At 36.4% G+C, this 21,003-nt stretch overlaps 1 protein-coding gene across 3 annotated transcripts in view; it reads right to left on the reverse strand.

Moving 5' to 3' along the window:
• lrrc28 (leucine rich repeat containing 28) overlaps positions 1-21,003 on the reverse strand; it is a 151,212-nt gene that overhangs the window by 111,067 nt on the left and 19,142 nt on the right. For all 3 annotated transcript variants that reach the window (XM_051920757.1, XM_028822799.2, XM_028822800.2), the window contains one exon: positions 7,911-7,951. In XM_051920757.1, coding sequence (XP_051776717.1) covers positions 7,911-7,951 — 41 coding nt within the window. The remainder of the gene's footprint in view (positions 1-7,910; positions 7,952-21,003) is intronic.

A 21,003-nucleotide genomic window follows, 5' to 3' on the forward strand; every position in this document is an offset into this window, starting at 1 on the left:
GATGGCTGTTGACTGAAAGGAATGGAACTGTGGGGCCATTTAAAGGGAGTTAACACAGTATTTTAAAAAATCCTGAAGGTGTGGAAATACATGGACATCAAAAGGCAAAGCAGGGAACTTTGGTCTGGTAGTTCCTGTAGCAGAAGTAGGACTTACTAGTGCAAAAATTAAATATTGCTTGTTACAAGTATAGGACATACCACTAAATATTTTTATTTTATTAATTTTCATTGTAATCATTCCATACAAACAGATCAATTTATAACCCAACAAATTTGAAAACAAATCAAACCCCACCCCTGAGAAGGAGAGCTTAGCTAAAGGAAAATTTCTTTAAGCTTTTTAATAAGGCAACATTAGACAAAAGAAGGGGAGAAGTAAATATCTATATAAATAAGAGATGGAGAAGGGAGTTAAATGCAATAATAGTTATTTCTCTTATTCTAAAATAATATTGATTAAATCCTGCCATGTTTTGAAAAAATTTTGTACAGATCTTCTAACTGAAAATTTGATTTTTTCCAATTTCAAATAATATAAAACATCGGTTTCCCACTGACTTATAAGAGGAGAATTAGGATTCTTCCAATTTAACAAAATAAGTCTGCGTGCCAAGAGTGTAGTGAATGCAATCACCGTTTGCTTGTCCTTCTCCAATTCCAGTCCATCTGGAAGGACACCAAACACAGCTGTTAATGGGTTAGGAGGGATTGTGATACTAAGGCTGTCTGAGAGGCACTTAAAAATTTTTGTCCAAAATGATGTTAGTTTGGTGCAGGCCCAGAACATGTGACCCAGTGAGGCAGGAGCTTGGTTGCAGCGCTCGCAGGTTGGATCCTGGCCTGGAAACATTTTGGACAGTTTTAAGCGAGACAGATGAGCTCGATATATAATTTTTAGTTGAATAATTCTATGCTTTGCGCATATAGAACTCGAGTGAATTCTCTGCTTTGCTACCTTCCACTCCTTTTCTGATATATTGATTAAGAGATCTTCTTCCCAATGTCCTCTTGGGTCTTTGAAAGGTAGGGACTCTAATAAGATTTTATATATTGCGGAAATAGTGTGTGTTTCCTCGGAATTGAGCAGTATTTTTTCCAGCATTGTGGAGGGTGCAAGGTGGGGGAAGTCGAGCAATTTCTGTTTAACAAAATTTCTAATTTGAAGATAGTAAAAGAAATGTGTAGCTGGGAGGTTAAATTTTGAACGTAATTGTTCAAAAGATGTAAATATGTTGTCTATATAAAGATCTCTGAGCATTTTAATCCCAAAACTTTTCCAGGTATTAAAAACTGGATATACTTGCGAAGGTTGAAAGAGGTGGTTCCCTTGCAGAGGTGCCACTGATAAAAGATTTTCCATCTTAAAATGCTTCCTAATTTGGTTCCATATTCTGAGTGAGTAAAGCACAATTGGGTTATTAGTATATTTGCGATAACTTTCATTTATTGGAGAGCAGAGCAGGGAATATAAAGAATTGCTACAGGATTTTACTTCTATTGCAGACCAAGCCTGGGTATGTGCATTTATTTGTGTCCAGGTTTTTATGGCTTGTATGTTTGCTGCCCAGTAATAAAACTGAAAATTAGGTAAAGCCATGCCACCTTCTGCCTGAGGTCTTTGTAGGGTCGCTCTTCGGATACGTGGGTGTTTTGAGTTCCAAATGAATGAGGTTATTATTGAATCTAACTGTTTAAAAAACGATTTATTGATATATATTGAAATGTTTTGAAATAAAAAGAGAAGTTTAGGAAGGATATTCATCTTAACAATGTTAATTCTTCCGGCTAGAGTGAGATGAAGGGTTGACCATCTATGCAAGTCTTGCTTAATTTTTTCCATACAGGCGCCAAAATTTTGTTGATAAAGAGCTTTATGTTTACTTGTGATATTTACCCCTAGGTATTTAAACTGATCTGCTATGGTAAAAGGTAGGGTGTCTAATCTAATATTATATGCTTGTGAGTTCACTGGAAAGAGTATACTTTTATTCAGATTAATTCTAAGACCAGATATCTTTTGAAATTCTGTTAGTGCTGTTAAAACAGCAGGGACAGTGTTTTCTGGGTCCGATATATATAAGACCATATCATCTGCATATAGAGAAATTTTCTGTTCCAGTCCTTCTCTGACAATCCCCTTTATCTGATAAGAATTTCGGCAGCGAACCGCCAGTGGTTCAATAGCTATTGCAAACAACAGTGGCGACAAGGGACATCCTTGTCTGGTACCACGTTCTAGTTTAAAGTAGTCTGAGCAAATTTTATTAATACAAACTGAAGCTTCTGGACTGGTATACAGTAGTTTGATCCAAGCACAAATATTCGGGCCAAACCCAAATTTCTCCAGTGCAGTGAAAAGGTAATTCCATTCGATCATGTCAAATGCCTTTTCTGCGTCTAATGATAGTAATATCTCTGGGGTGTTTGATTTTGCTGGTGAATATATAACATTAAACAAGCGTCGGAGATTTGAAGATAGATGTCGGCCTTTAATAAATCCAGTTTGATCTTGTGATATTACCGAGGGCAGCACTTTCTCCATCCTTCTAGCTAGGATTTTTGAGAGTATCTTAACATCATTATTCAGGAGTGAAATTGGTCTATATGATGCACATTGTAACAAGTCCTTATTTTGTTTAGGAAAGACGGTGATTAATGCTTGTCGAAATGTTTGAGGTAGTATTTGGTGGTCTTTAGCTTCTGTAAATGTTACCAATAAGAGTGGAGCTAGCTGAGTGGAGAATTTCTTATAAAACTCTACGGGGTAACCATCAGGGCCTGATGATTTCCCGCTTTGTAGTGACTTTATAGCGTCTAGTAATTCTGTTAGCGTTAGAGGTTTATCCAGTTCCTCAGCACTTAAAGCATCTATTTGTGGTATTTGTAAATTATCCAGAAATGCATTAGATTGCGTGTTGTCTTCTTTGGGCTCAGTGGAATATAAAGACTTATAGTAATCTCTAAATGTGTGCATTATTTTATTATGGTCGATGATTTCTTCTCCATTCTTGTTGGTGATTACTGGTATTGCATTGTGAACTTCTTGTTTATGAATTTGTTGAGCTAAAAGCTTATTAGCTTTTTCTCCGTGTTCACAGTAATGCTGTCTAGACTTATAAATAAGTTGTTCAGTTTCTTTAGTTGTTAAGATGTTAAGTTCTGTATGCAGGGCCTGCCTTTTCCTGTGAAGAGCTTCACTTGGACGCCTGGCTTGTTCTTCATCAATTCTAGTAATTTCATTTCTTAGCTCTGACACTTTCTTGGTTTCTAATTTATTTCTATGGGAAAGATATGAAATAATCTGGCCTCTTAAGAAGGCCTTTAGAGTTTCCCAGAGTGTTCCTGCAGAAACCTCTGTGGACGTGTTTGTCTCTAGGAAGAAGCTGATTTGTTTGGATATAAATTCTGTGCAGTTCTCGTCTGCCAATAAAAGAGGGTTAAGACGCCATCTGCGAGGTGAGTATGAGGGGCTTATTGATTTTAGCTCCAAGACTAGAGGGGCATGGTCAGAGATAACAATTGTGTCATATTTGCATGATTTAATTGTAGGCAGGAAATTATTATCTATAAAAAAATAATCAATTCTTGAGTAGCTATAATGCACTGGTGAGTAGAACGAATATGTTCTTGAGTTTGGGTTAAGAAACCTCCAGGGGTCTGATAAGTTGTGATCATTTAAAAACTGTGTAATCATCTTTGCAGTATTAGATGTCGTCCCCCCTGTCACAGGAGTCCTATCTAAGAGTGGATTTAAAACACAAAGTCCCCAGCCATTATAATTTTATGAGTGTTCACATTGGGAATGGATGCAAATAGATTTTGCATGAATTCCTTATCATCAACATTGGGTACATAAACATTTATCAAAATCATTTTACTGTTATATAAGTTGCCCATGACCATCACATATCTCCCTTCAGGGTCCGACACTACCTCTGATGCTACAAATGGAACTGTTCTATGTATGAGAATTCCCACCCCTCTAGTTTTCTTTATAAAGCTAGAATGGAACATTTGGCCAGTCCAGTCTTTTTGTAATCTGAACTGATCCTTGGTTAGTAAGTGGGTCTCCTGTAGAAATACTATTTTAGCGTTTAAGCCTGTTAGGTGAGAGCATACTTTCTTTCTCTTTAATTCGTGATTCAGGCCTTTAACATTCCAGCTCACAAAGTTAACTGTCCCATCATGGAGACATTGATTCTGAGTTTTTAATGTCATTTATAGTTTTAATTGGTAATATGGCAGTTTTAATCTTAGTTTCAAGATTCCCCATGAGTTGTTGCATTTTAGCCTGTTGTTGCATTGATATTTATAATTATAAGGATTACAAGAATAGATTAGATATAACCTGCTCTCCTTCTCTCCCCCCTTTATCCCCCCACCCCCCCATTTTGCCTCCCCACATGGGGCTAGATCCCACTTCGCGATGTTCCAGTCCTCTGACATACGAAGAGACAGAGCACGTCCAAAACAAAACAAACCCCACCCTGCAGCGGCGTTACAGAATTAAAACAGAGATATCTTTTACAGTTATATCCTTAATACTATCTGCCGAAAATGTTCTCATTAACAATATTTAAGCTTGAAATAATCTTCAGCGCTTTTAAGTTAAGATATTAAGATTTAAAAAAAAAAAAAAAAAAAACAACCCTGGGAATGATTTTGAAAACTAGTCCCGGATAAACCTGGTAATTCCTACTGTAATAGTATAATGGTAATTATATAAATAGTAGAACAAGCAATAAACCAAGGGTATGAAGTTAAACAGTCTACTTTAAGGTATAGTAAAATAAAAAATAAAAAAAAAATAATAAAAAAAAAATAAATAATAAAAAAAATAATAATAATAATAAATAAAACGAATCCTACTTTAATCACTTCCACATTTTCACACTCACGTCTATAACTCTATAACTCTAATTAAAACATAAACATATAACATATAAAGTCCAGATAAAAAGAAAAAAAAAAAAAAGAAAATAAGGGATGTATAATTATAATACCAGTCTCTTTAAACATGGATCCAGCGATCAGATCATAGGTCCTTCCCGTGCCTTGATAGAATACGGCTCTTTAAATTTAATTAACTTTCAAAAAAGTGTCGGAAACAGCTTCTTTAATTCTTTTTCAGCTTCTTCTTTGCTGAAGAAAATATAATGTCGATCTTGAACTTCCACTTTCAGTTTGGCAGGATACAAGAGGCTGTATTTGATATCGGCTTCCCGTAGAATCCTTTTAATGTCGATGTAGGATCTGCGTTTTGCAGCTGTTGATGGTGAGAAGTCGGGAAAAATACGAATAAGATTATTTTCGAATATAATCTCTTGCTTGTGTCTGAGAAGTGCCATCACATCAAGCTTACATCTTAGTCGCTCGAAGCGGACAATAAAAGACCTAGGTTTAAAGGCGCTTGGTATCTTTGTGCGATAAGCCGTGGCTATCTCATTGTCGAGTTTAAAGTCATCTCCAATTATTTTAGACAGTAATTCTACTGCAAATTTCACTGGGCTTGAGCTTTCTCGTTTCTCAGGTATACCCTCAATTCTTATATTATTTCTTCTGCACCCATCCTCCAGGGCTGCAAGTCTGTCTCCAAGTTTTTTGCATTCCGAGTTCGCAGCTGTGGCTTTTTCATCGGTGTTAGATGCCAGTTGGTCCGCTGTTTCCACTCGGGCCGTGAGTCCCTGCTTAACGTCTTCCAGCTGATCTGAAACGTCATTAATATGATCATCAAGCCTTTTCAGTTTGGAATTAGTTTCTTCAATGTGTTCCACTAATTTCTCCAACATGCCTTTAAAGTTCACGTCGAAACGTTTAAATAGACGCGTTTCCTTATCTTTGTTATCCTTCTTGAGCTCAATGGCCACCTTCTTAAGATCAATTGTGTTATCTTTCTTAAGCTCCTTCATGGCCGTAACCATGGCAGTTGACTGTGTAGCGATCATCTCTTTCAGTTCGGACAGTTCGCTTCGGCTTTCGTGCTCCGCAAGTGAAAATGCAGCTCCTGTTACAGGCTCGCGATGAGTAGATGAGAGCACGTCCTGCAGAGCCCTTTCTAGTCTCGAATGATCCTCAGAAATCGGCGATCCCTCGCGACCTGTATCACTTGCGCCTTCGCTCCCATTTTCACTCTCGACTGGAGACGATACAATGGAGCGGGGTCCCAGGAATTCTGCGCACTCTTCTGCCTGTTCCAGGTCAGTCTCCGTGAGGCCATACCTTACACTTGCACTCAGGCCAGAAGTCTGTCCGGACTTTGATGCAGCTTTAAGTTTCTTTTCCGGTTCCTTCTGACTTTTCTTCTTGTTACTCATGCTTGTATATTGTAGTGGAAGTTCCTTGGTCGGGTTAAATACAGGATACCTCTAAATAATATGAAATACGTGGGAAAATAAAGCCGCTGCTAGCGGAGCTCTGCTTCAGACGTCCATCTCCTATAAACGGACGAAACCCTTGAGTATAGGACATACCACTGAGGACATAAAAAATGTTTGAGGGAGATGAAGCCGGAAAACTGCTATTGTTTAAAGAACGTCAAGGCCTGCGTACTAACCTGCAAAAAAAGAAGTTAATGCAGCACTCCTAGGGGTGAGTTTGTAAGAGAATGCCTTACTCAACTAGATATTCAGATACCAGAAATGAGTTCCCTAATTGATTTAGACTAGCTTCTGCATGCATAAAATAAAAAAAGAGATCACAAAGCACAACTCATACAGGTAACAAACTCACTAATGCAAAATGTATAAAAATGAAAGATGGCATCCACCACTTTAACAGGTGTCTGCATAGTTGACTTTATCAGGTACAGGTGCCAGTACTTTCCAGTGAATATAAGGCTGCAGTGCTGACATCATATGAGTGTTTGGCTTGCAAATAAGATGGCAGGAATTGAATGTTAAATGCACTTATGTTCTGCTTGTACAGTATTTGAAACCTAAAAATTGTTTTTAAGCTTATTAACTAGCAGTGGTTAAAATCTTCATTTTTTCCAAAGTACTCAGTATTCAGAAGAAGAACAAAGAGAGCTATTACTTTAAGCATATTCTTTTTATCTGTTATTGCTACTTAAGAACAGACCACAGCTTTTAGTAATTAATACAGAAATCCTGGTAATTCCAAAGGTTTCACAAGTTTTTTTAACCTATATTTACATAGCCACATTATTACATGAACCATTAAATTATATTATTTCATATTTATAAATAAAATATTTTTAATCAAAAAACCAAAAAAAAAAATCATACACACATTTTTAAAAATTGGTGACACAACATTAGAACACTACGGTAGAACAATTTTGATGGTAACAGGCTATAAGTTCAGAAATGTGGGACATTGATAAATTGTATAATGATCAAGCAGACATTTAACTGTTAAATGTGTAACAGACATTTCTATATTTTTTTTGTGAGCAAATTTTTATTAATAAAATTTAAAAGGAATAGGGTAAAATTAAACCAACAATAATAACTAATTACTGGGCTATGCAAGAACAAAAACAAACACCCCACCACCACACCTGAGGCAGTTAATTAAACAGAAACACAATAAGAGAAAAAAACAAACATTTTATTAATAGTTACTTGGTAATAAAACTGCAGCTCTACATTTTGAATATCCAAAATGTATTCTTTTGACTTATGAAAAAATTACATTTGCTTGAATGTAGTTTAGAAAAAAAAATAATCCCCCATTATTCAGCAGTAATAATAAAGGTTGTAACTAATAAGATTCCTTACTGTAGTATTACATGAAGTTGTATTTCAGTCAACAACATAATCACTGCAGGAGTGAAGCACTAGCTAACATATTTTTGGTTCACTTGTTCACAATTTCACTATACATAAAATAAAAAGAAAAAAATGAAACACAGGAATAAGTCAATGCACAGGAAAGGATCATACTCACAATTCAATCAGATTTGGCAGCTTCTGTGCAATGTTTTCTGGCTGAGAGAACAACCATAGGAAAAATAAATAAATCTGAGATTAGAAGAAGGGGCTCAAAAAGTGCTAAAAGCTTTAAAATATGCAATGTTTTTTTGTAAGTAAGACCTTATTCTGCCAAGTAAAACTATGTCTCATGGCCTGAATATATCTGCATACTCTAGCAAATATAACTGCACTGATAAACTCAAAATTTATAGCCCTTTATAGTGACTGAATATAGTATTTTAAAATAAAAGCTACACATAATATAAGTAAGGCTTACTTGATTGTATTACAGTTATTTAAATTCAATTTTACTTATATTTGTAATGGGAGTTTTGAGCTAAAAATGTGAAGAACTACATGGCCCAATACCTGTTCCTTTTATGTATTTAATATCACTGCATGAAAACATAAATATACAATTCATAACTTAAGTCTTAGCAATAAACAGAAGACAGGAAAAAGTACAGTACTGTTCAGACAAAATATTAATAACAGCACTGCTTTCACTACTTTGCTGTTTGCATTATACAGTTTTAGAGAAGGTTCAAATCATTACAAACTTTAGAGCCACTGAAATTAAAATATATAAGAAGCACCAAAAGGAATTTAATATTTCTTAAAAAGCTATAAATAATTTGTACTTATTTTTAAAAAATCACATTTCTTAAAAGATATACTGTTTATGTTAAAGTTACAAGGCCCAATTTTTCATCAAAAAATAATATCTTACTGTGTCACTTACTAGAACACTAATACTGAAATGTTGTTTTCATGTTAAACACGGATGCTACTGATGCAGTAAGACGCTTGAGGACCTTGTTACTTTGCTTTAGTTGAGGATAGAAATAAAGGACAAAACATTGCAGAGTATAGTGTGCTGCAGTGATTCCCAGATAGAAACATCTTAGATTCTTTATTTTAAAGCCTATACATTGTTTTACTTTGTTTAACTTTGTACCGTTTTCAAAATGGAAACACAAACACTAAGGTATAAATTTGCCAATAAAATAAGTCAGGCTATCTTCTGCATTAATTATTGTGAATATTACGGTGTCTACTAAATATTGGCCAAGATAGAAGTAATTTAATCATTTCTTTCTTGTTCATGACATTGGTGCCATTTTTGGAACTCTTTGCAATACCACATATGTCAAGAGTGCATGAACAACAGCATTTGACATCTAGGTAGACATATAAGAACAGCTTGTAGCAGGTATGTTTAACACCTGCTATATGTGTTTTTAAAGTTTAACACTCATTGGTGGTATAAGCTTTTTAGCAATCCAGTATAGTTTGTTATAATGTTTTTTGATCTCCTGCTCAATTTACTGACTTTTGACTTGTTTAGTTCTATTGTTTTATTTAATTAGTCCTGTTGGTGAAACTTACAATGCCTGTCAGATCACTCTTTCCTTTAATACTAGAATCCCTGAAGGCTATGAAAAAACTCATAATCCCAACCCACCTTAAAGTCTTTCGCACCTCTTCATCAGCATCTTTTGTTTTGTAAATGTGTCAATCAGCACAAACAGCAAGCACCGCTACCCCCCCACCCCAAACCCCCCCTTTACTAAAGCTCAACTTGGGCAAAAAGATCTCCCAGCTCAAGCCAAGGCTCTATGTGCAAGGTGCCTGGAGTTGTATAGGGTAAATAATCCAGTATATCATTATTTGGAATACATAAATTTCATGTGTGTTCCGTGTCTACAAAGATCTGGGTAAGTGTAGGATGAAAGGAAATGCGAGAAATGCAGAACACATACATAAAAGCATACAAGTTTGAGATTATTTGGCTGTTTAGGCATTGACTTCTTTCTTCATGCCTTCATTATTTAATTTTGCATATTCACCATGTGTGCGTAGGTATGATATATAGGCAAGATCATGTTTTCAGTGTTTTATGACTTGAGACGTGCACTACTGGAGCCTGAAAATATCAACACCATAGTAAATGCAGTAATAAACATTTCCAGTCCAGTTATTTAAGTAAATTACACACTACTTAGTCAGTAATTTTCTAGCTGGCTTAGTCCAAAGGAGGGTCGTCAGGGGTGCTGCAGCCTATCCCAGCTAGTAAAGGACGCAAGGCTGGAAAAAATCCTGGACAGGGAATCAGTCCGTCACAGGGCAAACACACACACACCCCAACCACACACTAGGACCAATTTACCATCACCAACCTACCTAACCTGCATGCCTTTGGACTGTGGGCAAAAACCAGAGTACCCAGAAGAAACAAACGTGGACTCAGGGAGAACAAGCAAACTCCATGCAAGGATTACCGGGGAAACAAAATTTGATCTCCTTAATGTGAGGCAGTAGTGCTACCACTGCACCACCGTGTCACTCTACACATTACTTAGTTTCACATAATTTATCAATTGTTAGATAAATGTGTGGAGTTTAACTCCTTAACCAACATTTTAACCATATTTATTAACAAAGCTAATGCCTTCATCACAATTTACTCCATATATATTACATGAAAATTAACACCATGTTTGTATAAAACTCACAAAAAAAAGTAACCTTAGATTACATATAGCAAGGAACGATAATATCTCAGCAAAAGCTTAATCCCAGACACCAGTAAAACACTTCTTGATGTGGAGCATGGTGGGAAATGAAAAACAACCATTTCACCGCTCAACTGTGGCAGGCCAACTGAGACTGTCATTTTCTGAACCATTAACCTTGTTAGAAAAATTAGTCATTGGAAGAATGAGATACTTCAGCTATATGCACTGGAGTATTTTTTCTCTTTTGCCACCATGAGTTCAGGCAATTCTTATTCTAGGAAATGAAGTTATGGCTTTGTATAATACATTAATGGCATATATGATTTTAAACTACCTGGCCACTGGTTAAACCTGCTTCAATTTTCAAGTTCTAAATGGTGTACTAAAAAGAATAAATATCCATGGATACAAATGAGACCAAGCTAGCCTTTCCACTGTTGGCTAACGTGTTATATGTTGCACATTTCCCATTGGTCAAGAAAAAATAATAAAAGCAGATGTTCTTAAACCTAGGAGAACAGTTGCAATCTTTGTGTACTTCATAAAAGAAGTAAAGTCTTACTATTAGTAATTCTGCAAGACTGTAGACAAAGAGATGCCACATATCATCTCATTATGAGAAATGTGTTTTTAAAATCATAAACTGGCTGCTAATTATGAGTGTAATTGTAAAAGAAAATTGCTGCTACTTTGACCGTCAGGCAGTGCAATCTGAGAGCTTTGGCCTTGGCAAAGTTTGCTTATTACTCTTTACACCTGCTGTGTGTATTATTACTGTTTTAAACCATTTTATTTCACCTGAAATACATTTTTCTGTTTTTCTCTCTAAACACCATTTTCATATTTTAAATGAAGACCACTTAATTGTGCAATTACTTAAGCAAGTTTCAAAAGTGTGAGTAATCACTGCACTGATTTTGTTTGCCAAAATTATTAGTAAATAGTTCATAATTATAGGATTACAAAGTGTTATACAATATGAACACTATTTACAAACTATGTTTAACCACATTACAATCAATATGTTTATAAATAATATGTGTGAATATCAGTTAACATTAAGCTATGAATAGCTATAATTAAGACAGGTTCATCTTATTTCAATTTGCAAGAATTGTTCCAGGAATTTACAGTTGTTTTTGCATCATTCAATTATTGAATTGAAAACTACAGCTCCAAACTCAAGATGCCCTGAGGAAACTTCAGCTATGTTTTTAATAATTGAATTCTGCAGACTAAATTGAAACATGAATTGGCAAGTCATTATGTAAGAAATATCTTGGATGAAGCCACAGATTTAGCAGTGCATTTTTTCAGTCTACAGGAATGTAAAAGTGGAAAATGTCCTACATTTAGCCTATCGAATCATCCCCAATGCAGTTGTGAAATCCACATAAATCAGGAAGTGAGACAGAAGAGGATTAGGATGTAAGACGGTAATTCCTGAATTATTAACTTACATCTCAGGAAAATGCATGTGCTTACTTACCAATGAAGCATAGTTACTGTGTGAGCCAGGAAGACTTTTTGTTAATTAGCAGAATTGCTTTTTGACTTATTTTCTGGAAGGTGTCAAATTTTTGACTGAAGTAAGACATTTACTTTACAACACTGTATTTGTGAACAGCGCATTTCTAGTGTTCCTGATGCTACTATTGTGCTTTTTTAACTGCTAAAGGCTCTTCTGGTGTATTATTTTGTTCAAGCCGGATTACTCGCCAGTTTACAACTACAAATTATGACTACAAATAAAACACCAGGTCAGGTCACTTACAGAAATTCTCAGATGATTCTGTACTTATGTGGTGTATCAGGACATCAGATGAAGAAGTTTTTCTTAGTGCAAGGAGAATTGTCTGGATCTTAACATCAGCAAAACCAAGAAACTAGTTATTGACTTTTGCTGCACCAAACAGCTTCTATGTCCAGTCACTATTCAAGGAGTGGATGTAGAGGTGGTCCACCCATGCAAGTACTCAACATTAATGTCAGGTTGGACTGGTCTTGGAACACAGAGGAACTATATAAGAAAGGGCAGAGAAAGCTCTTTTTCCTTAGGAGACTGTATTCTTTTAATGTGGGAAGTGACATCCTGCACATCTTCTAGATCTCTGTGATGGCCACTTCAAGAGAGGCCCACCGAATAAACAAGCTAACTAAAAGGGCAGGCTCAGTTATAGGAGTCACACTAAAGCCCCAGGAGGTAATAGCAAAGGAGAGAATTAAAACAAAACTGAGTGTCATTATGTACAATGCTGCAAATCCTCTCCATGACACACTAAGTACTTTCAACCAACAAGCAGAAGTGCGTCAAGAAACATTACTGGGGCTCCTTCATACCAGCAGCATATGTCTGCACAATGCCTCATTGTGACTGTGACAGGCAAGTCAGAACTTTTCTTTCTCATTAATTTTTTTGCTTTAGAATTATTCTTGTGTTTTTAGACTAAAGTGTGTGGGTATATACTTACAGTGGTGTGAAAAACTATTTGCCCCCTTCCTGATTTCTTATTCTTTTGCATGTTTGTCACACAAAATGTTTCTGATCATCAAACACATTTAACCATTAGTCAAATATAACACAAGTAAACACAAAATGAAGTTTTTAAATGATGGTGTTTATTATTTGGGGAGAAAAAAAATCCAAACCTGTGAAAAAGTAATTGCCCCCTTGTTAAAAAATAACCTAACTGTGGTGTATCACACCCGAGTTCAATTTCCGTAGCCACCCCCAGGCCTGATTTCTGCCACACCTGTTTCAATCAAGAAATCACTTAAATAGGAGCTGCCTGACACAGAAAAGTAGACCAAAAGCACCTCAAAAGCTAGACATCATGCCAAGATCCAAAGAAATTCAGGAACAAATGAGAACAGAAGTAATTGAGATCTATCAGTCTGGTAATGGTTATAAAGCCATTTCTAAAGCTTTGGGACTCCAGCAAACCACAGTGAGAGCCATTATCCACAAATGGCAAAAACATGGAACAGTGGTGAACCTTCCCAGGAGTGGCCGGCCGACCAAAATTACCCCAAGAGCGCAGAGACGACTCATCCGAGAGGTCACAAAAGACCCCAGGACAACGTCTAAAGAACTGCAGGCCTCACTTGCCTCAATTAAGGTCAGTGTTCACGACTCCACCATAAGAAAGAGACTGGGCAAAAACGGCCTGCATGGCAGATTTCCAAGACGCAAACCACTGTTAAGCAAAAAGAACATTAGGGCTCGTCTCAATTTTGCTAAGAAACATCTCAATGATTGCCAAGACTTTTGGGAAAATACCTTGTGGACTGACGAGTCAAAAGTTGAACTTTTTGGAAGGCAAATGTCCCGTTACATCTGGCGTAAAAGGAACACAGCATTTCAGAAAAAGAACATCATACCAACAGTAAAATATGGTGGTGGTAGTGTGATGGTCTGGGGTTGTTTTGCTGCTTCAGGACCTGGAAGGCTTGCTGTGATAGATGGAACCATGAATTCTACTGTCTACCAAAAAATCCTGAAGGAGAATGTGCGGCCATCTGTTCGTCAACTCAAGCTGAAGCGATCTTGGGTGCTGCAACAGGACAATGACCCAAAACACACCAGCAAATCCACCTCTGAATGGCTGAAGAAAAACAAAATGAAGACTTTGGAGTGGCCTAGTCAAAGTCCTGACCTGAATCCAATTGAGATGCTATGGCATGACCTTAAAAAGGCGGTTCATGCTAGAAAACCCTCAAATAAAGCTGAATTACAACAATTTTGCAAAGATGAGTGGGCCAAAATTCCTCCAGAGCGCTGTAAAAGACTCATTGCAAGTTATCGCAAATGCTTGATTGCAGTTATTGCTGCTAAGGGTGGCCCAACCAGTTATTAGGTTCAGGGGGCAATTACTTTTTCACACAGGGCCATGTAGGTTTGGATTTTTTTTTCTCCCTAAATAATAAAAACCACCATTTACAAACTGCATTTTGTGTTTACTTGTGTTATATTTGACTAATGGTTAAATGTGTTTGATGATCAGAAACATTTTGTGTGACAAACATGCAAAAGAATAAGAAATCAGGAAGGGGGCAAATAGTTTTTCACACCACTGTATACTTGTATATAACCCTAACCCTGGGAACACATAAAATTCTATCTAACACTATCTCATATTCCTTCCCATTCAGTCATTTGCATCCCTTGCAGCTGTTTGGGCCTAGTTGTGTCTCATGCAAACTGTGTTTTTGTATAATGTATATGTTTAGCTGGATGCAATCATCAAGAGCAATGCTGTTCCTGTTTTTCAGTTAGGTAGGCATCCTTAGACTTTTCCGTCTTGTGTGCTACCCAAGTTTTCTCTTTTATGATAAACAAATGTTCCATATTTAAAACCTCTACAACAGTTACATTAAAATTGTTCCTGAAATTTACAGCTTCATCCTTGTCTTTCCAATTAAGATTTTGTTTTGCACCTAGATATTTTCATCTCTGCAAATGATAATACATCTTCAGTGATTATGTGCACTGACAGGCGAAACCACAGCCAGCCTTTCAAATGGTGTATTCGACAAAGATTCACTTCAATGTTTGTCTCAGAGTCAGCAGTTTGCTGAACACAAATTACTAGGAACAACAAACACATTGTTAAATTGATTTTTAAAGGAAAACTAGCGAGTTTTTTTTAAAGAATCACATTGTTGTATTGTTCTTTATCTCGGTTACCAATTTGTTATTCAATGTTTTAGCAGAAGACACTAAACCTTGTATCTCATCTTTCCTACTATTGTTCTATTCTATCAATGACTTGCATAAAGTTTGATTGTATACATCCATTCACTCAAGAAACTAAAATATCAAAGGGATATAATAAAGAAAATGTACAAAATATCTTTAGTTGAAATTATAATTCTCTGTTTGATGTCATTTTTTTACTTGCAAAAATATGGATACTGAGACCATTAACAGATTTTTAAAACAATATATACTGTCAAAAATTATTATCCATTTCCACTTACATTTAAATCAAGTCAGTCTTTGCAAAACATTTTTAACCACTTTAGACTTGAAACACATGCCTCATAACTAAATTTGGATTTAAGAATTTAAGGATTTAAGAAGGAGAAATTAATATAGCTTTTAATATTTGGAGACAAATAAAGTTCTCTCAGTCCATTGCCATTTGGCACTGAAAGTCTTAATATTTATGTTATAGAAGCGTTTTATGTTAGATGAAATAAGATACAACCAATACTACCAATAAGTATTCCTTACCTATACTGTGGAAAAACAGGCTCCTCTCTTTTACAAGGCAGAGACAAATATATTTAAATAAAAACAGAAAAGAACAAAACAGAAAGGAAAGATGCTAGCAATGACAAGTGGGTGTGAATCGATTTTGGGCAATCCTATTATCTGGTTTCAAAGCCCTAGTCTACACTGAATATGCATATTAAACACTTTTGCATATGTGTGCATAGGAGACAGCTGGAAGGCTGCAATTTTACCATCGCTCCAGGGGTTGCCACTGTTTCCTAATGTCTTTCTCTTTTCCTCCCTCTTCAGAATGGTTGATTGATGGCTAGAACAGCTCTGACATCACTTCCAATGTCCTTCCATCTGGTCCTGCCTCTCCCTGTCAGAAGGGTCCAAAACTGTAAGCTCCATCATTTTGGGACAATTCTGCTTTGAATTTATTTCCACAATAATTGCATCCTGTTTTTAGTGGAGCTAGAAATTACTGGTGATATAAATCAGTGGTCATGGTGTGAGCAGGCTGTTGTTGGTTATAATTCTTTAAATTTTTCCAAACTTATCTTCAGTTTCTCTAAAGCCTTCATTCCACTTAAGGACACATATAATATCTACCCAACTTACCCCCAGAAAACAATCATAATACAAACATAGATACATAAAAGAAAAATTATTAAAGAGAACTGTCAGTATAACACATACTATCTTACAACTATTCCATATCTTATTTCCTTTCAAAGCTGGTTATTAAGGCCCAGAAAACAGCAGACATAACACTCAACAGATGGCCATATGAAAAGGTGAAAGGCACCACTCTATGAAACGGTGAAATGGATGAGACACACTTTGTTTGTACAAAGGTAACCATTAAAAATATAATCCATATACATTTTTATCAACGTCCATAATGCTCTACAAAATGTTCCTGGAGCAGTTCTTTCACAAAGGGTTTTAGATTTCTTAAAAAATATCCTTGTGTCTTATTTTTAATAAAGGTATCGCTGACAGAAAATGATTACAATGTAAATAAATTACTTATTGGCTCTAAACCTTTATCAGGTGAATGAAAGCATTCAATGTGGGGTACCGTCATACCTTTAGCTTGTTTTAGTAACAAGAATCTATTCAATCAGAAAATAGCTAGAACTATTTTTGAGTTGCTGTGAATTTTTCATTTCATATATGCCCAAGAATGGCACTTTGAAATAAAGAAAGAGTGAAGATGTTTTGCCTGCACTGGTTCTCTGCACAAAGACTGGAACATTTACAAAGCACTGAAATTGTAATTTTCAATTTTTTTCAAACAGTGCTAAACTCTAGAAAACACTTTCTCAATACAGATTTTCTGGGTATAGCCAGAATTCAGCAACTAATCAAAATACATTTTGGCTGCCAACATTCTCAGTACAGCAAATCTAAGTCAATGAGCTGCTTTTCTCTAGGATTAATATGTACATTGCCTCTTCTTGGTCATCCATGACTAGATTTAGTTATGGACTGTATAAAATATGTGTAACAAAATCTACTAATCACAAAATGGGTCTAGTACTGATAAACTGATGATCCAGACCCACTCATTTCTGAATACAATTCTCCTCCTTGATTACCATTTTCATGAATGTGATACGTGAATATCAGAATCAGGAATCATACAAGAGAACCTGAAAAAATATTTATGACTTGGTCCATTATTATTATAACTTAAAATTGTAAAAGAAGTTGGACTTTGGGTAGCACTAGTCCAAACTTTGCTAAGACAAAAAGTACATGGGCAGAGTACAACTGCGCATAAGTCACACATTCATCTTGCTGAAAACAGTAACTGACTGATAACCAGTAGCCTCGAAGATGTGATTTTGCTAGAAAAAACAGAACCAACACAATATGTTTGAACCACAAAAAATAAACTGTGGTATTGCCCACAACCAGAAGGTATGACCAAAGGGAAGGAGACAAGCTCATAAAACGAAGAAAGAAGGCACACTGAAGATTCTTCCATGTGTCTGGAATAAGCCGACCAGGAAAGGTACAAAGCATTGCTTACATCAGACCATAAATACACATAGTTTGATTCAGAGAACTATTAACTGTAACTTGTACATAAATAAGACAAATAATGTATTATGGTATTGGTGTCACTGTAACTAAAATGTAGTCACCCTTGTGAAGGATACGTTCTAGCTGTGTTATACGTTTCTTCCTAAAACCAGTAAGAACATGCAGAGCAGCAACTCTCACCTATGCACATACAGAAGCTCTGTGTAGGGAAAGTTGAGGCAGTGTACACACTAGCAGTGAATAAATGAACACCACATTGCAGGCAAGATATGCTTCATAACTAGCTAAATAATTTATCCATTTTAACCAAATGAATTGAAACATCAGGTTTCATAAGTTATGTACCTTTTAATATAGATGAAAGTTCAACTAAGTTTCTGTAACTTTATGCTTTGTGTTGTTTGTTATACACATACTGTATATAGGTATATAGACGAAAGAGTGTATCTATTTACATCTTCCATATAGCCATCATATATTATCCTTATATTATAAATAAACTGTATTATTTTGTTAATTTCAACAAGTGTGTTTTGGTTATTTGTGAACTTAAGTCTGTATCCACGTTCAGATCACAACAGACAAAGTTAAAGTGTTTAATGTAGACTTTCACTGATTTATTATCCTAGTTCATAAACTGTACAGATCTCATCACATTTATGGTGTCCCAACTGGAAAGTGAAAGAGATCCTTCACTCAAACTTCATTAATTTGCCTTCACCCTTTTAGGCATCTTGTTACTTATTTTAATTACTTACCAGAATTGCAAAAGGCAAGATGATTAATTGATTAAATGGATGATTAACCTCTCCTTCCTACACCATCTTTGTACATTGTTTCATCTGTAAATGTAGTGGTAGTTTAAAGAAGCTCAAGACTGCTCCTTTTCCCCTAGTGGTCCAAGAGCCAGACAATTTCATTTTCTTTTTTGTCATTTGACCACTCTACTTTAGTATTACTGCTACAGATACCCTATTAACACCTAACTCATTTCTTCTGGGCAAAAGTGTCTAGAGGTAAAATAGCAGTGATAAATAAAGTAGACAACCATACTCATTAAGGCCATGTTAAAGATACGGAAAGAAGATACATTTCTATGGTCAATCTGAAAAATATGTAAGACACACAGAGGGATCATATTCCACACTTTGTGTTTAAGAAACAGTTTTCTTTCATGTGTTCTAAGTATAAAAACCAACAAACTTGCTATGTTATAGTTTGTACAGCTAATAAGCTAACTAGATTAGTTACATGTCTGCTTGTTGGGTTGGCTTTGATGTATACCGTCTTCTGGCCAGGTTCGTGTTTGGGGTCTAAGGATAATGATATCTGGTGGCTTATCCTATTATGTGACCTCTCACTTTTAAGAAGGAAAGAGACTGAATTTGATATTTCATTTAATTCAGTGGTAATTCTTTTATTTGCTCTGTACTTTTGTTAATAAGTGGTATATGTGGAAAATAAAGTACTGTATATCCTCAGTAGAGGAAGTGTAATATGTGGTCTATTAATGAAATACAGTGCATCCGGAAAGTATTCACAGCGTATCACTTTTTCCACCTTTTGTTATGTTACAGCCTTATTCCAAAATGGATTAAATTCATTTTTTTCCTCAGAATTCTGCACACAACACCCCATAATGACAACATGAAAAAAGTTTACTTCGGGTTTTTGCAAATTTACTAAAAATAAAAAAACTGAGAAATCACATGTACATAAGTATTCACAGCCTTTGCTCAATACTTTGTCGATGCACCTTTGGCAGCAATTACAGCTTCAAGTCTTGTTGAATATGATGCCACCAGCTTGGCACACCTATCCTTGTTCAGTTTCGCCCATTCCTCTTTGCAGCACCTCTCAAGCTCCATCAGGTTGGATGGGAAGCATCGGTGCACAGCCATTTTAAGATCTCTCCAGAGATGTTCAATCGGATTCAAGTCTGGGCTCTGGCTGGGCCACTCAAGGACATTCACAGAGTTGTCCTGAAGCCACTCCTTTGATATCTTGGCTGTGTGCTTAGGGTCGTTGTCCTGCTGAAAGATGAACCGTCGCCCCAGTCTGAGGTTAAGAGTGCTCTGGAGCAGGTTTTCATCCAGGATGTCTCTGTACATTGCTGCAGTCATCTTTCCCTTTATCCTGACTAGTCTCCCAGTCCCTGCTGCTGAAAAACATCCCCACAGCATGATGCTGCCACCACCATGCTTCACTGTAGGGATGGTGCCAGGTTTCCTCCAAACGTGACGCCTGGCATTCACACCAAAGAGTTCAATCTTTGTCTCATCAGGCCAGAGAATTTTCTTTCTCATGGTCTGAGAGTCCTTCAAGTGCCTTTTGGCAAACTCCAGGCAGGCTGCCATGTGCCTTTTACTAAGGAGTGGCTTCCGTCTGGCCACTCTACCATACAGGCCTGATTGGTGGATTGCTGCAGAGATGGTTGTCCTTCTGGAAGGTTCTCCTCTCTCCACAGAGGACCTCTGGAGCTCTGACAGAGTGACCATCGGGTTCTTGGTCACTTCCCTGACTAAGGCCCTTCTCCCCTGATCGCTCAGTTTAGATGGCCGGCCAGCTCTAGGAAGAGTCCTGGTGGTTTCAAACTTCTTCCACTTACGGATGATGGAGGCCACTGTGCTCATTGGGACCTTCAAAGCAGCAGAAATTTTTCTGTAACCTTCCCCAGATATGTGCCTCGAGACAATCCTGTCTCGGAGGTCTACAGACAATTCCTTTGATTTCATGCTTGGTTTGTGCTCTGACATGAACTGTCAACTGTGGGACCTTATATAGACAGGTGTGTGCCTTTCCAAATCATGTCCAATCAACTGAATTTACCACAGGTGGACTCCAATTAAGCGCAGAAACATCTCAAGGATGATCAGGGGAAACAGGATGCACCTGAGCTCAACTTTGAGCTTCACGGCAAAGGCTGTGAATACTTATGTACATGTGCTTTATCAATTTTTTTATTTTTAATAAATTTGCAAAAACCTCAACTAAACTTTTTTCACGTTGTCATTATGGGGTGTTGTGTGTAGAATTCTGAGGAAAAAAATGAATTTAATCCATTTTGGAATAAGTCTGTAACATAACAAAATGTGGAAAAAGTGATGTGCTGTGAATACTTTCCGGATGCACTGTATATATCAGAAATTATGCACAATGTTTTTTGCTAAGCCTTCCTGAAACAGTTCAAAACTCAGAAATGTAAGCAGGCATTTATTTGTGTCCAGAATACTCTAAAACAACAAATCCTTCTTTGGAAAGTACCATTTCTCCCC

Source organism: Erpetoichthys calabaricus, chromosome 17, assembly GCF_900747795.2.
Source record: "Erpetoichthys calabaricus chromosome 17, fErpCal1.3, whole genome shotgun sequence".
NCBI classification, from domain to species: domain Eukaryota; kingdom Metazoa; phylum Chordata; class Cladistia; order Polypteriformes; family Polypteridae; genus Erpetoichthys; species Erpetoichthys calabaricus.